Here is a 14,486-nt window from a genome sequence, read left to right as displayed (position 1 = left end):
GCAGTACAGTGCATCGTGCTCGATGTACTTCTACATGGTACAAGCTTCACCACGGAAGTACCAGAGCATGCTCTAGATTCATACCCGACTTGTATCACGCTCATTCTCTCCTTACAGCGTTCACGGAGGTTGACAACAAGAATCTTGGCGCCACTTTTCCAGCCTTCGTGACTCACGCTGCAGGTCACCACAAACAACTGGTCGCTCGGTGCATCGTATCGGCGTGTCCAGGTGCTAGGCTATCTTCAGGCACGTTGCACCATGGTCCGGGTGAACCATCTTGACTTGCAATCCTTCGTCCTATCCATTGTTATGATACTATCCGCGTACGCGTTGTAAGGATACTTGAGATAGATGGGTATTTGTGTACTACTGACACGGTGAAGAGAGGATACTTTCGCAGCGTCTCCAACATGCTAGTTGGCGCATAGCGTCGAAGCGCGCGTTGAATGAGTGAGAATGCAGCCAATTCGCTTGCCAACTACACCGCTGCTTGATTTGAGAGTCTGACACAGCCTCATTGAAAAGGGCCCTTGCGATTTCAAACATGTCGCAAAACACCTCGAAGTTTGCAAGAGCATTCTACATAGAACACGGAGCAAATCGCGACGCGCAATGCGTGGTCGTTGACAAAGGCTACAGCGAGCAAATAAACGAACCGCGGCGACAGAGGAGGATACCTCCGAGCTTTGCCACAGCATTGGGCATCACAGCGCAAACCAAGTGCGCGCCGAGAGCCCTGTTGAGCCAGAAGGCGGTGTCTGCTGGACGAAGGTCCCCGACATTTGAGCGACAAAGGCGATGGGTTGTCTTCCTTCATGTCTTTGGTCCAGTCGTTCCAGCTGCGAGGACATTGTCGCCAAGACCAAGACGGCAGTTACACACTGGCCGTCAACAATCGAAACGTCACGAGTGACGGCGCAACCAAACCTGCGCGATTACTGTATGTAGTATCTTGGCATGCGAAATCCATCAACACAAAAAACTAAATACAAAGTAAAGTTGTCGTCGACCATTCTTCTCATCGTGAACCGACTAACGCAGCGCTAGTGCCTAGCACGTGCGCCCGAACCATGTCCTTCCCCTACCCCTAAAATCGAAGGATCAAAAGAGTCACAAACAACTACTAGTACAGCACACACGAGCGGTGCTCTCGCACCTCGTATCGGATTCGGCAAATGGGTTTATTGAGTACTAGTACACGCAGCGCCATCGGGACGAGCACAATGAAGATGACGCAGACCGTCATAATGGCCAGCGATGAACTCTCCAGCAGGTGCGAATCAAACAAAGGCAAACACGATGCTCGCCCTGTTCAGCTTTGATAAGAGTTGGGCGATTGTTGCGTGATGCAAGTCGACCAAGCTACGCCTGTAAATGTTACGCTCGGGACGTTGTGCACTGTAAAACATCCCGAACAAGGATTCATGTCGCATATTCCATGCTGCTTTGACATCTTCAAGATGATATCATATCGGAATGCAAAGCATCGTCCCATCATCTTTTGTGTCGTACCCGTCATCAATGGACGCCGTTTGTGCGCTTCGTTTTCACAAAACGTGACCAGAGCGAGCGTCTATTGATGCTTGGGACCAATCCAGACGATGCTATCTACGTGATGAAGGAGCGTACCTCGATGTGCGTGCTGAGCTTGCTGTGAACTGACCTGGGCGTGCTGTGGCTGGTAAAGCAGTACCCGCTTCGTCTGGGAGCAAAAAAGAAGCGAGAAATGTTGACGGGATCCAAGCTGCTCGTAAATCAAGCTTCTTGGGCGACCCGCACGATCTAACCCTAGCCCTTGTGAGCCTGCAAACAGTGGGTGCTCGTGGATACCGTCGCCGATCAATCCAATCGGAAGTCTCGTGCGAAACACAATCAGCTTCTCTTGTCCTTGACGATGCAGGAGCGGACTCGAGGTCGATCGCGGAACACTTCTCAAACAGTATCCAGTGACAGGCGCATGGCGTCACAGCAACCCCAAAAGTTTCCCGCAATTTAGCCTATGAGATAGAAACGTGATAAGCGAGATAACGTTAGCAACAACTATACACATCATGCCATGGGAACTCCTTACACTATAGTCGATTCGTTTTGCTGTGGATTGCGCGAAACTACGTGTCGTTTGAACCGCTAGGTCCATTTCTACCCAAACGCATGTATCAGACGTCTAGCATTTGCGCGTTTATGAGCCAGGTTAAACATACCCCAACCATTGCTGGCTTGAAAATATACGTCGTCTTCGACGCAAAGGACCGGCATAGGCCATTTTTGTCGTGGCAAAAGAGGTGACAACGATGTGGTGTCGGGAACCTACAATCCGAGAGATGGACTGTGACACAGCCAGCATGGCAGCTTTGAAATATAGCCAAGCCGAAAGCAGTATGGCAGAGCCGCATACACATCGACCTGTTGGCGACGGGACATCGAGCATGGGTTCATTTCGCTGTCGGGATACCATTCGGAGAAAAGGCGCGTCGGCCTTGTCGAGGACCTTGGCAGTTCGACATGGCCGCTATAGATGCACAAACAGTCGTACCAGATTCGCCATATATTAGGGCAAGCTTCACGGTTGGCTGCTGCGACCACGACAGGCTGCTGTGACCACGGTCATCTTTCGAAAGACGACATCAATCACGGCGCGTGCGACCCAAATCACGGAACTGGACTCTTCGTAGAGCCAGACATAGGACTGTTGCGATGTCGCTCAGCGGAAGACGACATTGTGGACCGCCACGTCATCTATGTTGCATGTGACTAGCTTTAGTCGTTTAGTTAGTCGAAACAAGATCTTTAGTAGTAGTAACGGACCGACCTTTCGGGGCCGGAAGAATGCAACCACTTTCCGATTTGCAAGCTTCCTCGCAAGAGGTTCTGAGCCCAACTACACGACGAAGACGCTCAAGGAAGGTCAAGGAAGCATGGTCAAGTTGCGCGAGGGGAACTACGCCGAGTGGACCATGTTCATGGTCGGCAAGCTCAACCAGAAGAAGCTGGGGGGGTACCTCAACCAACTGCAGTGGACCGAGGTGGTGGTGACGGATGCGGACGAACAGACGAAGGGTGGTTTCTACAAGAACGGAGCAGTCGATGCGTCGGGAGGCCTCCTCAAGATCATGATCAGCGTCACGAAGGAATACGACGCTGAAGAAGATGGTCAAGCCATGGGCTATTTGCTCGAGTACCTCGACATCTCGCAGTCGGTACTTTTCGACTGGAGTATGACCAGATCGGCGCACGTGCTCTGGAACATCCTCTGCCAACACCACCAGCCGCGACAACAAGTCGACATCGTCGAGCTCAACACTCAGCTTTACAGCATGAAGTGGCGTCCTGCTGCAGAGACGCTCGTCGCGTTTCGTTGTCGGGTCAACGCAATCTTCACGCACATGTTCAACGCTGGCATCAAGGTGTCCACGAAAGTGCAGAACCAGCGCGTCATTTGGCTCCTCTCGACGATGCCGGTGGAGATGCGCAGTGTCTCGCGTGACATCATGAACCTCACCGACGCTGAACGGACGATCGCGATGGCGTTCTCGATGCTGATCCAGGAGTACAACTACCTGCAGAAGCGAGGAATTCTCCTCGTCAAGTCCAGCAGCGGCGGATCGCAGGACAACATGCAGGTCAACGACAGTGCTCTCGCGGCAGGGGACAACCAGCAAGAGCAACGGGAACCAGCGCCGTGGTACGCGACCAAGACATGCTTCAACTGCGGCGAAGTTGGCCACATCCAGCGTCGTTGCCCAAAGAACCAGCACAGCGGCGGCAAGCGACACGGAAACCCGCACAAGAAGCAGCTCTGCAAGAAGGAGAAGGCTGCGATCGTCCAGGACAACGACGAGGATCTCGAAGAGAAGGTGCTGGTCACGGACGTGATCAAGAAAGCGTCGAAGAAGAAGGCCAAGAAGCTCGACTCGGTCGAGTTTACTTTTGCGTTGCGCGAAATGCGCGATGTGGCCGAGAAGTCGAAGAAGAAGTTCAAGGAGCAACAGCAGCGTGTGCTCGACGTCTTCAGCATTGATGGGGTTTGCACGGTCAAGCTCGACGTAGCCTGCAGCGCCATGACGGCGCAGAAATTGATCAAGGCGATCGACTCGGGCGCAACGAGCAGCATGACGGGCGATGCGAGCCTACTATTCGACATGGTGCCGTGCAACCGCACGGTTGAAGTGGCCAGCGGCCATACGCTCAAGGCCGTGGGCATTGGCAAGATGAAGATCGGGAGCCAGGTCACGCTCACCGACGTTCTTTTCGTGCCGGGTCTCATGATGACGCTCATCTCGATTGCCAAGATCTGTGTCAACCGGTCGGAGGTTGGAATCAACTTTCACGACCGCATGTGCTCGCTCACGTTCAAGGGCGAGACGCTGGTGTCGGCCGAGTATGATGAAGTCTCGGGACTTTATGTCTTCAAGGACGTGCCAGATGAGAAGGCGAACGCGACGGTCGAGTCGACAACAAAGCTTCAACACCAGCGCATGGGGCACATTCCCGTGGAGACGATGATCAAGTGCAGCAAGGAGCACGAAGGACTGCCGGAGCAACTCGACAGCAAGATGTCCAAGCTGTGCGACGGGTGCATCGAGGCCAAGATGCACAGACAACCGCACCCAAAGAAGAGCTCTCGATCATGGGAGCTGGGCGAGCTGTGGCACACGGACGTCAAGGGCGCATTCGCGACGGAAGCGATTGGTGGCTACAAGTACTTCGTGACGTTCATCGAGAACAACACGGGCTTTACCATCTTGAAGTTGCTCAAGACCAAGGATCAAGTCCTCAAAGCTTTCCAGAAGGTCAAGAGTTTTATCGAGACGAAGACAGGCAACAAGATGAAGCTGCTCAGATCCGATCTCGGAGGCGAGTACATCAACGACGAGTTTGACGAGTTTCTCGCCAAAGCCGGCATCAAGCGCGAGACGGCCAGTTCGGACTGTCCGTGGCAGAACGGCAAGGCTGAGCGCTACAACCGCACGATCATGGAGATGGCGCTCGCGATGATGTTCCACGCTGGAATGTCACGCCGATGGTGGGGTCAGGCGGTCAAGACGGCCGTTTACATACTCAACCGCATCGTGAATTCGGCGTCGGGCCTCAAGACGCCGATCGAGCTCATGTTCGGCGACAGCCACAAGCCGGACTACAAGAACTGGCGCGTCTGGGGGTGCATGGCGGTACGCCTCAAAGTGAAGCCGGGCAAGCGCAACAAACTCCAACCCAAGGGGTCCAAGGTCGTTTTCGTTGGCTACGCCAGCGACCAGGAGGGCTACGAGCTCTACGACATTGCGGCCAACAAGATTGTCATCACACCCGAGGTCCGTTTCTTTGAGGACCGCTTCATGAACGACGGCCACCCGGAGACGGAAGTCGACCTCGGCGACAGCGATGACGAAGATGGGGACGACGACGACCGTGACGGTCGTGGGGGTGATTTTGAAGGCCATTTCGAGCGGCTGTTGAACGTCAAGGACGAAATCGCGAAGAACGTTCTTGACAACATCCCGAATACGCATGCAGAAGCAATGGCCAGCCCCGACCGCGACAAGTGGCTCGAGGCGGAGCACACCGAGCTCAAGATGCTGCTCAAGAACAAGACGTGGCGCAAGATTCGTGCTGCGGGCGGCACCAAGGCCATTGGCTGTCGATGGGTCTATGCCAAGAAGTACGATGGCGACGGCAATGTGATCCGATACAAGGCGCGTCTCGTGGCCAAGGGTTTTACCCAACGTCATGGTGTCGACTACAACGAGACGTTTGCGCCGGTCGTCAAGTGGACAACTTTGCGCCTCATCATGGCGCTGTGTTTTCATTGGGGCTACTCGATCCACCAAGGTGACGCGGTCAATGCGTACCTTCAGAGCAAGCTGGATGGAGACGTCGACCTCATCATGGACATGCCGCCGGGCTACGAGGACGAGGACCCGCTTGTCAAGCTTTTGCTTCTCATGGCGATCTACGGCCTCAAGCAGAGCGCGTACCATTGGAACGGCATGTGCGATACGGTACTGCAGAAGATTGGTTTCCGTCGTAGCGAGTACGATCCGTGCCTCTACGTGCGCAAGCGCAACGGATGGCTCCAGTTTGTGTGCGTCTATGTCGACGATTTTATCATCTGCGCCAAGACGGACGCGGAGATCAACGACATTTTTGTGAGCCTCGAGAAGGAGATCGAACTCAAGCGCCAAGGACCGGTCGCACACATTTTGGGTGTCAAGGTCGTGCGCAACGAGACAGAGCTCACGCTCAAGCAGACGTCGTTCATCATCAAGATTCTCGAACGCTTCAAGATGCAAGATTGTGCCGGCGTCGATACGCCGGAAGTGCAAGGTCAAGATTGGGACGTCGAGTCGTCTCCGGCCAATGAAGCGACGTACCGTGCGATGGTTGGAAGCTTGGTGTACCTCATGACGTGCACGCGACCGGACATTGCACACACCGTGATGCGACTGTCGCGCTACCTCAACTCGCCCAAGCAGATCCACCTCCAGGCGGTCAAGCGCGTGTTCCGGTATCTCAAGGCGACAAAAGACGTGGGCATCACGTACAGCCAGAAGGCCTCGAGCGATCTACATGGCTACTGCGATGCCAGCTGGGCGCCACCACCCGATCGACTATCTATCTCGGGGCAAGTGTGGATCACTTGCGGCGGCCCGATCGCATGGAAGTCAACACGACAGGCGACTGTGGCGACCTCGACTTGCGCTGCCGAGTATGTGGCCATGGCGGCAGCAGCGCGCGAAGCCAAGTGGCTCATCGGCCTGCTTGGAGACTTGGGCGTCAGCGACCTGCCGGTGCTCTTGTACTCGGACAACCAAGGAGCGATCAAGATCGCAGAAAACGCGATGACGACGGCATCGCTATGTGACCTGCGATCACATAGCGATGGCGCAGGTCTGTTGGACAGCGCTTGAGGTTCAGACGAGAGCTCGACGACCATCCTATTGAGGATGGCGTCTAGAATTGCTCGATGCGATTCGACTGCAATATAATGAACTTGCCGCGACAATGCAAAATCTGCTGGAAACTCGAGGGACATGGGATGGCGAGGCAACCACAACCGCACTCGAATCCAAGTGCAGCAGGCACGTTTCGGCTGCCAGTCACTCTCTTGGTCGTGCACGCTTTTGCACTTGCATGGCTTGCCGGCTTCCGTCATGACAAGCCTAAACTATCCCAATAAGGAGACGGCGGCATTACCTCGCGAGACGACATATTGTCCACGTCATTGTCCGCTATATCGTCTTCGGTCGCGTCATCGCGGCCGTTGGCGCCGAAAGAAAACTCTCGTTGTGGGGACTGGAGTTAAATTAAGATTTGGCAGCTCCAAACGCCTCCAATTCATTTGTAATGCATGCATTGCGTAGCTCAAAGGACCAAACGACGCAGGAGCAATGCTGGCTCAGATTATGCCGATCTGGACCCGGGGTCACCGCGTGAACGACACGGAGACGCCGGACTGCAGCTTTGCCTCGGCGCCGCCCAGCGCAGCGTAGGCTCTCGGCTTCTTGCGCGCCCATGCAGATGTTTCGTATTTGGCGGCGGGGCGCGTTATCTGCAGTCTCAAGCATGACGTGGCGTTTGACCAAGTCGACTTCCAGGCCAAAGTCGACGTGGCTTTTTTCGCGCTCTCGATGCGTCGGGGTGCTACGACTGCGTCCTCGGAGGCTAGCCACATGTTCGCCGTCATTGCTCTGGACGGCGCCGACATCCCCGAGACGGCCCTCCAATGCGCGAAAGAGTTATCACATGCGGCCTATCGCGAGCCAAACCTGCGCCCGCCACGTCGGAAGCATACGATGCTCGCCTTTTGGCCAAAGTCCTACCGGCTGCGTCTCGTCGGCATCACAACATCAGTCGCCCACGTCGAAGCCGTCCGGCAAAATGACGCCGGAACATCGCTGCTCGGGTATCGCACTACGCGTCTCGCCGAGGCGTCCTCATGGTCGGGCCGCAAACAAACTCGGACCAAGTACCCCTGCGACGGCGAACGCGGCGAGAACGTGCTTGCTTGGTCGTACGTATCTGGCTCAAGTTGTAGGCTCAAGTTGTATGCGTGCATTGATCGGTTTGGCTACGACGCGCTCGCGCCGTCCGTGCATGTCCTTCTTCGACGCAGAGCCGCGACGTACCGCACTGCCGCTGCACATTTGCCATTTCAGCTTCTCGCGAGTCTTGCCGGCGTTGCCGAAAACCCGGTCTACCCGACGCTGGGACATCCCGAGGCGCATGACCGCACCCAGTGTGCGATCAACCGCATTATCTGCGAACACTAGGACGTGCCATCGCTCTTTTACGAACCCAAGACGATTAAGTCGCTCGACGTGCCTACGTGCTCGATCGTCACGAACGCGCGTAACACGATCAACGCGTGTTTGGTCTTGCATCAATCCTAAACGCGATACGAGACGACTACATCGCCATGACGTACATTGCTACGTCCGCCATCGGCTTTGCGCTGCGTAACACCCGCAGTTCGCTAGCAGCATGTACCCGGAGCTTGCGCTGGCATCGTTGGCGCGTCGCAGCAACGTCGTAGACTCGGTCGACGCAGTGAGTGGCATCTTCTTTTACAAGCAATCTATTCCAATGCTGACGACGACAAACTTCTCGCGTATGTTGGCAGCTTGCGCTCGGCGGTGGGGTTTCCCCACTACACGCTCATCGTAGCTCTCTGCACCTTTCTCACAACACGGTTGGTCGCGCGGCGCTCGCTTAGTAACTGTGCGATCATCCTTTGCCGCGTGTCCGACTGGAGGCAGCGCGGCAAAGTGATTGAGCACCTCTTGCCGCACTAGTATAGCCACACGGACGTCGCGCTGCTGTACCCGAATTCGACGCTTTTCCCCGTGTGCGAAGCGCTTCTCGCGGACGCGCCAAGCTTTTTCGCGACGTGTGCGCCGCATCGGGCGCCGACGCTCGTGCGCCAAGTCCGGTCTCTGGTCGAGACGGCTGCCCGCAGGTACCGTAAGGTCGCCGTGTCACCGGCAGCCGTGTTTGTACCGCTGCTCTCAGAGTTTGCGTGGCGGTGGCCGACGCTACCGTTTACGGCGCGCGGTCAACTCGTCGACATTGCTCGCCCAGACGTTCAAGCCACCGCGGCCAAGACACCAGGCGGCGTGCCGACGATCCACGGGCTCAATGCGGCGCAGTGTAGTTGCCACATGTGCGGCGCCCTGCAGGCGTTTCTTCGAACGCCGCATTGGTCGTCGGACAAGAACTTGTTTGCGACTTGCCAAAACGCAGCGCGAACGATCGCAGACCTCTGAGCGGTAGGCTTTGTCAACGATGACGACGACTTCGTTAGCAAGCAAAGACGCGCGAAGAGGGTGGTACGGGCGGCACGGACTAGAGATACAACGTGTTGTCTTCGTGGCAGCCGATTCTGCAAGCGCAACTCCACCTCGCGGCGCTCGATCGCCATTCGTTCATGTACCTTTCCCAAGCGCCAAAGATGCCAGCAAGCCTGCGCGTCCTGGAGACCTTATTGCGTTCCTGATTGCGTGCTTGGTCCAAGCTACCACCATCACTCTCCACTTCAAGAGTGATGGTATGGCTTCACGCCGGCCGAACGTTCGCTGAAGCTGCACGACTCGGATCATGGCAATAAAGTAGTGTATCAACTTTAAATAGTGTCTGAGTGGCATGGCCTCGCTTGCGGTCGCAGCGGCACGTTTTGCTACGGCTGTGGCGTTTGTCAGCGGCTACACCCTCCGTGGCATCATACATAGCAATATGAGTCGTGTGGATGAGTGTCCATGTCCGTACACGCTATGTCTTGCACAATTCATGCTCCGCGCCGCAATCACACTATTGCACGAGACATATAAGTAGTGTGAAAATGCACTTTCCGCAAACCAAACGCCATTTTCACAAATATGGCGTCGTGGCTCGAGACTCTGCGGTCGCTGACGTCGGACGTCGAGCGCGAGCTCTTCTCCGTGCTTCGGCGCTACGGACGCCCAGAAGACTGCACGCCCGAGCACGTGGTCGTGCCCTGCACGCTTGCGCTGCGCCTGCACCCAAGCGACCCCGAGTTCCCATTCGCGCTCGCCAACGGCCTCGCGATCTGGGTCGCGATTCCGGCCGCGTACCCACACGAGGCCGCGACGTTCCGAGTCCACTGCGACGTCGCCGGCTTTGATGCGCTTTTCTCGGCGCGGATAGCATCGGCGCTCGATGCGGCCATGGCCGACTGCGTCGGCCACCTCGTCCTCCGCAAGCTCCTCACGTGGCTCGACAACCATTTGAAGGAGCTCATCATGCCGCCCAAGCCAGCAGAGGTAGCTGACGACCAAGCAGAAACTCCTATGGATGAGACCGATATCGTCACGGCAGCGACGGAGCACATGAACGCCAAGCCGCGTGTCGCCAATGCCAACGACGCCGCCGAGCACAAGCACGACAAGCACGATGGGGCCATCGAAACGGGTGTCGATGATGAAGCCAAGAGTAGCGACGATGACGCCAAAGACGAAAGCGATGACGGCGACGATGACGAAGCCAAGAGCGATGCCGACGCCAAGGGCACTGGCGACGACGACGAGGTGGACGGTACGCCCATGTGCAAGTTTTTTCTTGCTGGCAAGTGCCGGCGTGGCGACCACTGCAAGTTTGCACACGTCGATGCCACGTCATCGTCGTTGGAGGAGAAGAAGAAGAAGAAGCGCAAGCGCCGCGGTCCATCCAAGGCCATTTGTCGGCAATTTCTCGATGGCAAATGTCGTCGCGGCGCCAAGTGCCGGTACGCGCACCCACCCCTCTCTACCGAAGACGCCGCCGAGGACGAAGGCGAAGACAACGCAGCAAACTCCAACGACGAACAAGTCGAAATGCTGGCTCCATCACCCGAAGACTGGTCGGTCGACCAGCAGCACGCGCTCGACGCCGCGCTCAAGCAATTCCCTGTCGGATGCCTCGACACCAAGCCGCGCTGGGAAGCCATCGCTGCCTGCGTGCCGCACAAGTCGCTCAGCGACTGCGTCAAGCGCTTCAAGTACCTCACCGCGCTCGTCAAAGCCAGTAGTTCGCGCGTCGAGACGCCACCGCCGTCGCAGCGCCCCGCGTCCGACATGGACGAAGACAAGGACGAGGAAGAACTTGCCAAGCACGACGAGACGCGCGACGCCCGCATTGTGCCCGCGCACGCGCGCGTCAAGCTGGATTTGGTGCCTGACGTCTCGGCCTGGCACATTGACCTCGGCGCGCTCTTTCTGTACCAGATCGACACGGCGCAATTGCACGCAATCTCCGGTCGGTTCCAGTGCCTCAACTGCCCGCTTTCATTCCTCGCGACGCTCTCGCTGGACGCGCCGTCGTACAAAAAGTGGTGCCCCCGCTGCAGCCTCCTTCACACTGTCGAGTTTCGGCCGATCCTCGTGCACGGCGCCAACTCGCTCGCGGCCAACATTTCGTCCATCAACTGCGCGCTCGTCGACGTGAGCACGCCGCTCGTGTGTCTAGCGCTCTGCTCCGGCTGCGGCGTCGAAGGTCTCTTGTCGGCGGTGCCCCGTATCCGCGCCGAGGCGTCGTGCCGCGGCTGCCACGCCAAGATGGCGCTCGAGTGCAAGGCCGCGACGATCTGCAAGCCATCGAGCGCACCCGACGTCCCGGTGTTTGACATGGGGAAGAAGACCAAGAAGACCAAGACGCCCAGCGAAAATGTCTTCGTCGTCGGTCAGCCGCTCCCAAACGAAGGCAAGTGCAGTCATTACGGCAAGTCGAAGCGCTGGTTCCGGTTCCAGTGCTGCGGTACTGCGTACGCGTGCGACATTTGCCATAGCGAGTCGACGTGCCACCAAGCGACAGCCGGCGTCTTTGCGAGTCGCTTCATCTGCGGCCTCTGCTCGCGCGAGCACCCGACGTCGCTCAAAGAGTGTCCGTGCGGCAACGCTGTCGGCGCGGCGGCCATCAAGGTCCACTGGGAAGGCGGCAAGGGCTGTCGGTCCCAAGCCACCATGGCAGCCACGGACAAGCACAAGTTCCGCGGTCTCGCCAAAACGCAGAGCCAAAAATGCAAGCGCGTTGGCCTCGAAGGCAAACTCCGCCGCGAACGCAAGCTCGAGAAACAACATGGCGCCTAGTCCTCGAGGAGGCTACGACGTTGAAACAAATGTAAGATACGGCATCTTAATGAACGCAAGCATACTACTATCTATGTCTATCTAACTAGCTATCCATCAATCTATCATCGATCTATCTCGCTCTCTCGGTGGCACACGAGAGCCACTCAGAAGCCACTTCCTGCCCTGGATGCACCATTGCTGTGGTACCTGTGGAATCGTCAGTTGTAAATGGTTGCATCTGCTCATCCTGCGAATTCGACGTCCCCAGTCGACACATTTTTGTGCAAGTACTTTCGCTAGGACGAGCCAACTAAACCTACTTTCAAGTGTGTGGCCATATGTACTCGGTAGTTGTTGTCAGCATCAAAGTCGAGTGCACCCAAAGGAAGTCACCCGCACCCAAAGGAAGTCACCCTGCGTCAGCAGCATACGCGCCAACGGACTCGATTCACGCGGTTAGGACATGGCCGATATGGCTCTATTCTCCAATGCACGCAATGATTTACTTGAAGGGCCACCAGCTGCTGCTACCGCTGGTGGCCTCGGTCGCAGGGTCGACGCTCGGCGGCTCGTCCGAGACGGGGCCGTCGTTTCCGATGTAGCGCGCTTCAAAGTTGCCAATGCCAGGCACAATGCGGCCTTGGCTGTCGGACGCTGCGTCGTACGAAGCTGTGACGAGATTGACGTCCGGGAAGACCTAGCGCCCGTGTGAGCGGCGGCTGTGGGCATACGCGTACGCACCTTGCAGAATTGGTCGGCCGCCGCGGGGCACGTCACAAGCGAAACGACTTGGATGTGGTCGGGCTCGACGCCCTTCTTGAGCAGCAACTAGGGTCGTGGACGAGATTATTCAAAAGCCAATAGACGCTGGACGTACCTTGATGACGGGCTGCACGTTCTCGAACGAGGCAAAGTCCGGGTGCAGCAGCACGACAAAGCTCTCTTCAAGGTCGTCGGGCAGCGATGCCGTTGCAATCGCATTGTCCTGGAGCTTGATTGCACCGATCGTAGAGTCGAACGGAAGCGTCGACGCCAACAGATGCTCAAGGCTACCAGAAAAGCGTGCTTCAGGCGCCCAAAGGTCGAGCGACATGTCTACCGCTCCGTGCACAGCTTGTCGTCGCAAAGCGCGATACCGCAGACCTTGACGTTGTCTTCGTAGTCGACGCCCTTGGCCTTGTACCCGAGGGGCGTCGTGACCACCGCCTACGCAACCTGGCATGAGGATCCCATACACATCGTCGTCGTACGTCTTCATCGTTGGGCAGCTGCGTCAACGCGGCCTCGAGCACGTTGCGAATAAGCTTGTCGGCGCAGTGCATAAACTTGGCGCCTGCGTTGGCATGAGTGCTGCATGAAGACGAGGCAGATGGACGCGTACCCGACGAGGCGTAGTCGCGCAGGTGCGTCATGCCCGTCTGGATTGTCTCGCTCTCGAGGTCGAGCACCTCGACGTTCTTGTGCTACAGCGGCGTGAGCGTGCGGCTGTCGCTGGTGATCGACGTACCTTGGCCTTCCACAGCTCGAGCTTGACGCCACGCCCGAGGACCTCGCTGCCACACACGCATGAACGGCTTCGCCCAAAGCACGCGCTTCGTACCCGCTCTCGTAGACGCGCTCCTTCTGGCATGAGGCCACGGAGAAGGCCATCGTCATGGCCGCGATGGACGCTGCTGCGTGACGAACAAGGTGGCGCTGCATGCTTGCTCTCTTCGGTTCCGATCGCCTTTTTGCATCCAGGTTCGCCTGGACGTTTAACGCCCTGGATTTAGGGCGGAAAGGCCTTGTTTGGTTCCTAAAATCGGACTTAAGGATTGACAAGATATAGTGTTACTCACTGAATACTAGCACAAGACAAGTTTGCATTCTGGTCTCATCCCACAGTATTCAAGATGAGAGCACTGTAATAGTGTATGTTTCAGTCTGTTGACATCTTGAGCCTCACTTGATACAAAAGGAAGCCATCGATTGGGGACTCTCTCTCCGAAATACTAGTACCGTACACTAGACTATGGCGCAAATATATGTATGAACGTGTTTCGTGTTACCGTCGCTTTCCAAAGACTTCGCTTCCGTTGAGACTAGCAAGCTACTTCTTCATTCGTTCATTCGCCCGCTGAGATGCCGCCGTCTCTGGGTGCTGGTGGCCGCGAGTGAGGCCCATGAAGGCACGCTTCGTAAAGGCCTTCGGCTATCCGCGGCAAATCTACGCAGTTTGTTGCGGTCCTCGAGAGACGCCAGTGACTGAGGCGGCGTCAGCGACTGGAGGTCTTTAGCGTGACGAAGAACGGATACTAGTACATGTTTATCACAGCGTGCGTTGGCCTCGTTGACTACTTGCCTCAACGAGCAGGATAGTATTTTGGTCGCAGCTCACATGTACCGGGTAGTTGCGCTGCCTCGAATTTCCTTTGCAAGGCATTGGTG

The 14,486-nt window shown here is 56.8% G+C and overlaps 3 protein-coding genes across 3 annotated transcripts; 2 read left to right on the top strand and 1 right to left on the bottom strand.

The window, feature by feature from the left end:
* Positions 1–7,388: 7,388 nt before the first annotated feature.
* SDRG_15595 (hypothetical protein) lies at positions 7,389–9,263 on the top strand (the record flags this gene model as incomplete). Its single annotated transcript, XM_008621773.1, has 8 exons — positions 7,389–7,486; positions 7,556–7,966; positions 8,036–8,192; positions 8,271–8,349; positions 8,403–8,483; positions 8,534–8,608; positions 8,665–8,738; positions 8,793–9,263. 8 exons carry the CDS (start codon positions 7,389–7,391, stop codon positions 9,261–9,263), a joined length of 1,446 nt encoding a protein of 481 aa, XP_008619995.1.
* Positions 9,264–9,872: 609 nt separating this feature from the next.
* SDRG_15594 (hypothetical protein) lies at positions 9,873–12,234 on the top strand (the record flags this gene model as incomplete). Its single annotated transcript, XM_008621772.1, has 1 exon — positions 9,873–12,234. The coding sequence occupies one exon, from the start codon at positions 9,873–9,875 to the stop codon at positions 12,075–12,077; it is 2,205 nt and encodes a 734-aa protein (XP_008619994.1). The 3' UTR covers positions 12,078–12,234.
* A 152-nt stretch (positions 12,235–12,386) lies between these two features.
* SDRG_15593 (hypothetical protein) lies at positions 12,387–13,832 on the bottom strand. The gene is made up of 8 exons (XM_008621771.1): positions 13,660–13,832; positions 13,567–13,612; positions 13,441–13,522; positions 13,310–13,392; positions 13,159–13,265; positions 12,937–13,108; positions 12,801–12,887; positions 12,387–12,756 (listed from the first exon to the last, which is right to left on the bottom strand). The coding sequence occupies exons 1-8, from the start codon at positions 13,758–13,760 to the stop codon at positions 12,562–12,564; spliced, it is 873 nt and encodes a 290-aa protein (XP_008619993.1). The 5' UTR covers positions 13,761–13,832; the 3' UTR covers positions 12,387–12,561.
* Positions 13,833–14,486: the final 654 nt, after the last annotated feature.

Source organism: Saprolegnia diclina (assembly GCF_000281045.1).
Source record: "Saprolegnia diclina VS20 unplaced genomic scaffold supercont1.96, whole genome shotgun sequence".
NCBI classification, from domain to species: domain Eukaryota; phylum Oomycota; class Saprolegniomycetes; order Saprolegniales; family Saprolegniaceae; genus Saprolegnia; species Saprolegnia diclina.
The sequence above is the reverse complement of the archived record's forward strand: the minus strand, read 5'-3'. Positions and strand labels throughout refer to the sequence as shown.